General features: G+C 40.0%; 1 protein-coding gene across 1 annotated transcript; it reads left to right on the top strand.

The window, feature by feature from the left end:
- Positions 1 to 886: 886 nt before the first annotated feature.
- Positions 887 to 6,131, top strand: fastkd5 (FAST kinase domains 5). The gene is made up of 2 exons (XM_074694119.1): positions 887 to 999; positions 2,879 to 6,131. Exon 2 carries the CDS (start codon positions 2,891 to 2,893, stop codon positions 5,321 to 5,323), a length of 2,433 nt encoding a protein of 810 aa, XP_074550220.1. The 5' UTR covers positions 887 to 999; positions 2,879 to 2,890; the 3' UTR covers positions 5,324 to 6,131.
- Positions 6,132 to 10,245: the final 4,114 nt, after the last annotated feature.

The following is a 10,245-nucleotide window of genomic DNA, read 5'->3' as shown; positions in this document are numbered from 1 at the left end:
AAGACAGTTTTGTATTTTATGATAAGTTTTGATTGGGCTTCAGCAGCCTCAAATTATGCTCAATTAGTTGGGGTTTAGTACACTCAGCGCAACACCAGTTCTCATATATCTCTGGGCAAAGTCAATGTAACAAAGTTATATCACTGAACAATAAATCATATTTAATACAGAGACTGATACGTGGTAAAGATTTATTCACAATGGTATAGTACTTAAATCAGAGTTTCATTGCTTTTCATTGCTTTTCATTGCTTTTACTGCTTTTTAAAGTTTTGAAGTTTTGTATACTAACTCCAACAAAAAAAGAAATTTGTAAAAGATTTACAGTCGGTTAAACTAAACGAAAATTTTGTTATTGTCTACAATTATTGTCCTGTAGCATTATTTTTTTTTTCAGAAATTCAGAGATTATGCATAATGCATAACATTTGGAACATTATATGAGAGTTATCTTTGTGTGCTCTCTGGGCCAATAATAATAATAATAATGAAAAAATTCAGTTTCGTTTTGATACATTTTAGTCAAGAAAAAAATAAGACAAGATTAATCCAAAAAGAGGTAGATTCCCTCTGACTGGGATTTCTGTGCCGATGGTAATTTCCTTTGCGCTTCGTCGTCACAGATTTTGAGCCCACCCAGGTGCCGTAGGTCATGCCCTGTACACTCCAAGCTCCTCTCTTCGGAAGTGTTAGCAACATACCAAAATAAAGTAAAACAACGTAAATGACACCATCTTTCATAACAATTTATCATCAAACACAATACTGGAAATAATTTCTCTCCTTGCTGTTATGAAAACTATGCACCAGCGTACGCTTATTGTGGCTTTTTTGGTCGTATTATAAATAATTCAGTTTTATTTTGAAGGAGTTACATCTTGAGTTCCGGTGTGATTGCAGCATGCCTGTTGGGCTACACCACTTCCTCTGTTAAACTTCATAAGTTTTCTGTTTTCGGACTGTGAATAACTGGACAGTGTAGATGTCGGAGAGAAGAAGGTGAGTTTTACTGTCCGGATTCAAGGCGCTGATTCATTTATGTCACGTAATTTACGGATTTTGCAGAGACCTACTAGCATCTCCAGCTTCAGTCACGTTAGCTGCTACCTGAAACATTCAGAAACCGGTATATTGTGGATCGCAAAGTCAGTTAATGTCAACAACATGCATGTTCTAGTACAGTCTAAAAAAAAAATCGTAACAACGAGCTCCGCGGTTTGAGTTAAAATAGAAACTTCGAGCAGGGATCCCTGCTTTTATAAACTGTCAGCAGATTGAACAGCATTTGCTGGACTTTGCAGTTTCAGTCGTGAAATAGCCTACATTAAACACATACATTTGTAAAATCCAACATAAATCTGTTACAGTGGAAATCTAGATAAACACAAGGCACATTTAAACTATTGAAAATAATACTTTGTGCTTACTATTTTTTTTTTTCATTTTATTCAGTCTTGTCAACACCAAATATTGTACACTATATTGACATTTCACACAAAATAACAGAATCAAGAGTCATGTGTTGAGTAATGACTGGAAGGCATAGGCAGAAGCAGACTGCTTATAAAGGCCTATCTTATTTTATCAACTTTGTAAGCTACCAACCTCCAGAAAAGCAAAGGACCAACAACACAGATAATTAATCACACTTATATGCTTCAAAAGTAGCTTTACAAACCGTTTTCTTGAAAAGCAAAAAAAAAAGAATGACATGTTTTTAAATTTATGCTGGCATTATTCCAGAAATTTAACTCCAATAATGGAAATACATCTCCTTTTCATACTTTTTTTATCTTTCTTGTACAGTAAAAGTATTTTGTACAGTACTGTATTTATAATGTAATTAATGTGATAAATGGTATATTTTTCGTGCCATGTTGACTTTTTTGTTAGTTCCAAATGAATAAATCTGGTAAATTTATTCATTTTCTAAAAGTTATACAAATGTTTCATTTATTTATTTATGTAGCTAACTGGGATTCTTCTCGTAAGGATTTATGATTTACCTTTTTAAGTGATAGTATATATATATATATATATATATATATATATATATATATATATATATATATATATATATATATATATATATATATATTAATTAGTGTAAATGGCAGCCCACACTGAATGTCATTTAATGTTCACAATATCTTTACTTTTTTGTGTTTCATTAGTACTGCTGATGTGTAATTGATTGAGACTAATGTTACTGTTGGATGATTTAAGTTAATCTGTTTTCTAATTTCGTCACCTAAACGTAAAGACATGTTTATGTCCAAGATGTACATGACAAACATGAGGTCAAAATTGCTTCTAGTGGTAATTTTAAAACGCAAAAAATACCAGTGATCCCTTGAAACACAAATCCCTAGAGTCCATGTAACATTTCTGTCTGCTTAAAAAAAAAACAACTTTTAACCTTAGCTACAAGGTGTGTGTAAGATTTTGATGAAACATAACTTCATGAGCTGTCCTCATACAGTATGCATATAAACTTATGATGACTGTCTGAGGCCCTGGTTTTGCTCTTTTTTTTTTGGTTTTATTATCAAGTAATTATTAAAAGAAAAAAGATCAGCTGATGCCTTTTGGTTATTTGGATCTGTTTTTGCAAAATTTCTCTCTGCTCCTGCCAAATTTTATGGCCAGAGGAGATACATGTCTGGAGATATTTGACTATAAGATGGCAGTCTGAGACATCCGTTAGGGGGCAAAATGACTTCCCTGGCGGTAAGTTCAGCCAGAGTGTTTTCCAAAACTTTTTTTTTTTTTTCTGAAATAGGGCGCACACAGGAAGTAGGCTCATTAGCTGTCAGTTTTTAAATTCTGTTTAGGCATATGATAGTTTTCTTTTAAAATCTTGCCTTTTTCTTTTCAGTCTGGTGGACTGATGGCTGCCTGTGTGCTGTGTCGACGGCTGCCCAGGCTGCGCTGCCTTCCAGGGTGGAGGAAAGGCTTCACCCAGGCCCGACACGAGCATATCAAACGACTGGATGAGACTGTTGATCATGAGGGAAAGGAACCCAGGGAATCCTCTCCACTTGATGGATATAGGCTGCATTACAACCCTACATCTTATCATCCCTGTGTGGGGAACTCTGCTGCCTCCTGGAGCCACATGGATAACGAGGAGGATGAGCAGTGTCTTCCTGCCCTCACACCTTCCCTCTGGCAACAGAGAAATCACTACAGCGTGAGTTGTTCTCGGCATCTCTCCAGCTCTAAAAACACACTCCTTGACTTGGCATTCGACAAACGCCCAAAACAGGAGATCCCATCAGGGTCACAGCATGATAGAAAACCCATGACACTAGATGTTAGAGTCGATCCACGTGCCTTCCTGAAATGTAGGCCAGAGTACGCCTCCACCACCCTTGACCTTACCCAGCGGCCGTGCCCTATCAAATGGGAAGAGGCCGTGCTGCTGCTGAAAAAAGTGGCTGCTTTAAAGGGCAGCATGAAACCATCTGATGTGTCTCAGACTTTCACAAAGCTCAGTGGCTTGCACCCAGACTTTGCGCCATTAGCGAGGCACGACCAGCGGTTCATCATGCTACTTCGATATTCTGTGGAAAACCTTTGTCTCTTTACTGATCCTGAGCTGCTGGAGGTCTTGCAGGCGTTCGTGTGGCTCAGCATGCCTTCAACCCACTCTGTGCTCAGTCTGTACGAGGCCGAGCTGTGCCACCGGGCTGGTCAGATGACTTTACACCAGCTGCTGTTTGTCGCTGACTTATGGCGCTGCATTAGAAAGCAGGTCCCCCAGTTCTTAAAGCACCTGTATGATTCAGTGCTCCTGAATCTGGGACAAATTGGAGTCCCTGAGCTGGTGCAACTCCTGTATATAATGGGAGAGGGCAGACAGTGCCCACCAGACTTGATCCGTCCCCTGGAGCAGCTTCTCATGCAACATTTACCACAACTGCGCCCTGAGGAGGTTGGTACTGTTTGCCTGGGGCTCTTCAAATCCCAGACTTCACTATCGGAGAGTTCAGTGACTTGTCTAGTTGATAAGGGTTGCTCTCTTGTGAAGGATATGAGCGCGTTCGGCATTGTAAATGTGCTGAAATACATGCGTTTCAACTACCTCTATCACCGGCTGTGGATGGAGGCAATGGCTGAGGAAATTCCTCTACGTGCTCACAGTATGGGCATCAAAGGGATAATGCATGTGGCGCTCACCTGTTCAGCGCTACACTGTCGCAGTGACGACATCCTGGGGGCAATAGCGGAGAGGGTTCCTTCTGTTGCACTGCACTGCAGGAGTAAAGACGCAAGCAAGCTGCTGTGGGCCTTTGGGAATTTACAGTTTTTCCCTGATCAGGGAAAAACTGATCAGGGAAACGTCTATTCAGCTCTAACAGAGTCCATGAGGAAGAGAAAGGCAGAATACCTGCAATACCCTGAGCATCTTCTTACTGGTCTTCTTGGACTTGCCTTTGTCTCGCAATTCCCAGAGGACCTGTATGAGCTTGCCTTGAGTCCAAACTTTGTCGACCAAGTGCTTAAACCTTCAAAAATTGATATGAGAAAAGACTTGTTGACTTTGGATGGAATTCTAGCTCTTGAGTTTCCTCACTGGACTGGGCCGCGGCTCAGCAGTGAGCTGAGAGAGGAGGTGACACAAATGCTGTGGACATTTGCTCAGTCAGATATTTGCCAGAAACCAGAGGTGCTGGGAGCAGAATTTGCTCTGGAGGATCTGCTCGGAGGAGAGATGTATGTTCGTAAGAGAATGGTTCTGCCTCACACGCGCTCTATTGACCTGGAGGTCCACCTTGATTCCAGTGGAAAGCCTTTACCTGTGGACTCAGAATCTCATTTACCCACCTTATCAGCAGTGGAGAGAAGTCCCTCTAAAGCTCCTCCTGACCTGGGTTGGGGACAAACACATTTAGGAGTGACTTTAACAGACCAACTTTTAGCACAGTTAGTGAATACCAAAAAGACTTCACACCCTTTAACCCCAAAGCCGATATCTTGTCACAGAGTTCAGCCACGTGAGGAAGAAAGACTCTTTGATACAGGATTAAAACTAACCAATGACATCACAGAGGCTCTTATCAAACCAGGGAGTTGGGGTTCTTCCTCTCAGGACCCCAAATGCTCAGTCAAACTGGCTATCCAGGTCCCCAGCAGGAACTACTACTGCTGCCATTCAGATCAACTGTTGGGAATTCATGTGATGAAGAGGAGGCACTTGAAGATGGCAGGATACCAGGTTGTAGAGCTCAGCTATCGGGAGTGGTTCCCCATGCTGAGGAAAAGCAGGGCAGAGAAACTGGGGTACCTGCACTGCAAAATCTACAGTGACCTTCCATGAACCGCTGACTTCCTGGAGCCAAGAGAAATATCAGTGAACTCTGACGACTGAGTCACTCCTGCACCGAGCTCTTACTGAAATGAAGTCACTGAGGCTTTTTGGCCTCTGGAAAATCTGTTGTTTATTTTATACCAGACATTTCAGGGCACATAAATAAAAAAAGAGGACTTAAAAAAAATCTATCCTTCGCTGTCTTGGTCAGACTTCTGGTACTACATCATAATCTGATGTCAAGTTATGAAAGAATTTGAACTCAAATCTTCCAGCTTTGTTTGTGCCTTTAGTGTGAGCATGAAAACATTGTTTTGGTATCACACTCACTCATGCATGATGGCCTTCTCAGAGGTCAGTGCATCTTATCTGGGGAGTTATGAGATTACTGGCCACTTTGCACATCAAAGGTCAAACTTGATCTTTTTCATCTGATGTGAATCTGGGTGGAAGTAGACTTCTGTTTTTTCCTTGTTTTCTTTGCTGCTCCTCAGTCTGGTTTAATATTGGAGAACGAAAGTCTGAAACGTCTCTTTTCATTTGAATAAAAAAGAAGAGGGAATGGTCTTTATTTAATTGAAGCATCTGTAGCTTGTTCGCAAAGCAGACAGGCTGTGCTGCTTCATTTCTGCAGGATTTAATTACAATCACAAGCTATGGCACTGCTGATGTCTGTCTCATAATGCATATTTATTGTTTTTTTTTGTTAGAAAGTATGTGAACAGGATGTTTGGTTGAAAGAACCTTTGTTTCAAATTTTATAATAAATATGTATAGGGATTTCTTGTTTTTTTTTTTTTTTTTTTTTCACAATCAGACACTCCCAAGGTGGACTAACAAAATAAACATGGTTTAAAGTGTGTTGAATCACTGACTTGTGTAAGCTTTTACCCGGGGTCACATCACTGCTCTTCTATTCAAAGTTTGTTTTAATTACCTGGACAAAGCAACACCAAGAATTTCACAAGAAGCAATCTGCAACAAGAAATCTCCTGCAGAAGTCACCAGACAGTTTGTCAATACACCTTTCTTTGAGGGTAAGAAGTGTCCACAGATTTCTTTCTTTTTTTTTTTTTTTTCAAACTTGAATTTGAGTTTTGAAAAAGAAAATACTTCTTTGACACATTATTATCATGGTGGCATTCATTTACTTTGTACAAACATGTTGTAGTGTCAGAAAATCATCACAATTCAATTTTTTCTGTCAAGCTGTCAGATTTTACATTGTGTAAAGTTTTTAATGAGTTTTCAGGGTTTTTATTATTTTCTCATTATAAACATCTTTCTCTACATATTGCAGGTGGACAGCTCCAGATCTCAGACGCCTCTCAGAAACATGTGATAACTCAGGTACATTTTTCCAAAGCAGACACAGCAGACTTATTAGACGTACTGGTTTTCATTGAAAAGCATGTGGGCATTTATTATAACTTGGTATTTTTGCTGTTTTGTCAAGAATGATCATTTAAAAAAACAGTTTTAATGTGTCACTGTTCACAATGAGTCACATAATCATAAGTCTAAAGTGTGCCGAAAGTTTCAGCTGAGTTTAACTCTGTGAGCTTTGCTTAAATTTGCAAGAATTATTTATGCAAAAAGCACGTTTTTCTTTTTAGACTACTGTTTCAAGGTTTCAGACGCATTCGGGCAGGATATCCTTGAAGACAAAGCTGTGATGAGACTTCACTGCGAGGACGCGCTAAAAAAAAATGACAGGTGCGTTTTTTTCCCCCTTAAAATATCTCTTCCTTACCTCTCCCTGTTTCCTCTCAGTGACCCAGAAACTCATGTTTGTATGCTGCTCAAAACAAAAACAGCTGTAAGGTATCCTATTGGGATAGATTTGTCTGAAAGAAAGTCAAGACATCCTACAGGGAGGGCTCTTTTCAATGCCATGTCAGTTTCAGCAAACATCGGATGAATATCTGATCAGATCATCTGAATTTTCCTCACTGAAAGAATTAAACAGAATATCCTGAAGCAGACATGAAATATACAAACGTTTTGCTGGCCTCTGACTCACCCTGTTCACTTCATAAAACAGAGACAGAACGTGACTCGTGGATCTTTAATCGGTCAATGGACTGTAAACTTTTGTGAGCTTCACATCATATAGACTTTAACGCTAAAATTAAAATGTTTCCACATCTGTCCTCAAACTTCACTTTCTTGAAGTTACTCCCTAAAGGGAAGGAAGAAGGATTGAAGCAGTAGGAAATACAAATTCAGTCAACAACACGGTATCTGCCAGCGTGTGTGGGAGTGCTAGATTTTCCCCCAGGAGGAGCTGGAGGAAGCTGCTGGGAAAGGGGGACACTCTGGTTGTTCTGTTGCCATCATGTCTCAATCAGGATGAAGAAAAACAGGAATGAGGGAGAGATGTCTGTGGCTGTATTCACATTCTTCCAGCAGAGGGCGCTCCTGACTTTGTAAACTGATTTACAAAGTCATGATGAAATAGTCCCATGGCTCCTGTATGTTTTCTCGAATACTTTATGTAACTCTTATATATCAGAAAGCAATGTTTGCATCAGTGGAAAAGTTTCAACAGGTCTGGGGAAAAAAACACACATAAAAGAAAGGATTAAGTTTTACATTCTGTCAATACTACTTAAACTTTCAATAATACTTAAATAATTCATCTGCAGACTCAAGAAAAGAGGCAGAAACACATTCAGAGTCTGTAATTACATTTTATCATGGCAGACAAAAGTCAGTAAACACTTCTTTTATTCCCCACAGATCTGAAAAACTATAAAAGAGAATTCATATTTGGTTACTTTCAAGTCGGTGCCACCCCTGCAGCTACAAATTTCACACTTCTCGGTGTGAAAGAAGCACGCTTTTGAAGTCAAGATGATTCAGTTTCTCATTTAGCTCCATTTTCTTTGGATTCAGATGCAACACCTTGACTGGGAAATAAATCCGGTATCCTTGTACAGGGAGGAAGTTACCCATCTCACTGTTGTTGCATCTGCTTCCTCATATTTTCAGGGTGAATGCTAACAAAAGCAAACCTGAAAAAGAGATAGGGAGTATCAGCCACAGCGCAGCAGTTTTATTAGCGAGTGGAGTAATAGGGAGGATTACTGCTGTAGATTGGATCATTATGCTGCAGTTATATCACACCCAGAGCCAGCAAGGTGTGAAACGTTTTCTTGTTTGTTTCTGCATCACTGATAACAAGAGTTATTAACTTCTCTAAACAAAATATAAGTAAGCAGTGAGTAATCATTAGGCTTAGACGCTATTTTCAGATGTGACCAGTTCTTCACCCGTTAATGGAGGAGGCTCTGCGAGGCTGAATGCTCTCTCAGTAATCCTCGTCTTATTTGCATTTCAATTCTTGTGCTTTCCTCAGCCGGGAAGCTAATCCACAGCGTTGTGAATGTAGGCTAAACTTGAATCAACATTTCTAAAGTTATCTCAAACATAGAGATATTACTGTCTGCTTCCTCTAATTCTTTAATTTAGCGTTTTGTATGGAGCAGACAAATCCTTATGTCTCATATTCTTTAAGGATCAATGCAACAGTCCTGATAGCACGTCGCTGAATGCAACACTTCATGGACTTGTTACTACGGGGTCAGGAAACAGGTAGGGGTTAACTAGATGAATGTGAAGCTCCCTGGGGAGTGATGCCAAATGATCCCGATCCCACTTCTGCGCAATGATGGTGCTGCTCAGTGTGTCTGTCTCACTCTCAGTGCACCTTTCTCTTTGACCCCTTCAGTGGCATTCAATAATGCGTCTGGATCCTCGCCGTTAAGATTCCAAACACACACTCTGCTGCTAAACCAACTGCTGCAGGGGCACGGCTGATCGGGGTGTTTGCATTCAGAGCTCGTTTCAGCCACCATTGATAGACTTTTATTAACTTAACTAGGTTCAAGATTTCCCTGGTTCCTCAGTTATTAGGGGATAAACCTTTTCACCTCGAGAGCACAGAGGATTTGGACGGATTTGGATAATTGGTGCAGTATTTCTGCCGCCTTTAAAATAGAAATGAAAGGATGTTTTAGAGGAACTTCAGGCACTTTAGTCTCCATGTGCAGAGGAACATATATGTTCATCTCACGGGGACATTTAAAATCCATTAATGATTAGACAGTACAGCTAAAGATGTGTGTTCAACTCTCGCTTCCTGTCTTACCATCCATGGAAACAATTGGACCATAAAAAATGCACCATAACCTCAAGGCACATTAAAGGAACGGTTGAACAGAAACAACAGAAATATTAATAAGATGCAGCTCAGTTGCTCGGTTCGAAAGTTCAGCAGAGATAAACATTTGCAGAGGACAAATCCCAGTAATTAAAGCATATACTTTGGTAATTAAAATATCCCCTCCATCACACTGCAGGGATTATTTTTTAGTGAGCTTGTAAAAGATAAAAGCTATTGAAAAGAAAAAGTTGTGTGTTTTTTTACAAGCTAATTAACATTATGTCTCCCCCAAGTTCAAGATGACACTTTTGCAAGCTGTATTGTGTTGCATAACCACACTGCTGTCCCTCCACACTCATCACTTCGCGACACAGATCAGTACAGCTCAAAGCAGGATTGATGTGAGCTCACTAACCAGAGTGGCAGTGTGAAGCAGAGACACTGTAATACTCTTCTACTACAGTGTTTGCGGTGGCTTCCAGCCATTATTAAAGTCTGTCGATTCTGCCCGGCAGATCTGGTGGCATTTCAAGGTCAGTTTAGGTTTATTGCTTGACAGGCTGTGACCTATCTTATATTTATAACGCTAAGGTTTGTCATTTCATCATATCCCATATTTATATGTAAATGACATTCGTTTTAAGATGTCACTTTGGCACCAGAAGCCATTCTGTCATTTCCTGCTGTAATTGCCTGAGTTTTCCTCGCTCTGGGTTTTAAATTTGCAACCCGTGCACAAGGGAATGACAGGAAATGATGGACA

This window comes from Halichoeres trimaculatus, unplaced genomic scaffold (assembly GCF_033239565.1).
Source record: "Halichoeres trimaculatus isolate MK-OKI-2021-1 unplaced genomic scaffold, fHalTri1.1 fHalTri1_scaffold_19, whole genome shotgun sequence".
NCBI classification, from domain to species: Eukaryota; Metazoa; Chordata; class Actinopteri; order Labriformes; family Labridae; genus Halichoeres; species Halichoeres trimaculatus.
The sequence above is the reverse complement of the archived record's forward strand: the minus strand, read 5'-3'. Positions and strand labels throughout refer to the sequence as shown.

Excerpts from the sequence above, each read along its gene's own strand:
- fastkd5 (XM_074694119.1), top strand. The coding sequence starts at position 2,891 with ATGGCTGCCTGTGTGCTGTGTCGACGGCTGCCCAGGCTGCGCTGCCTT.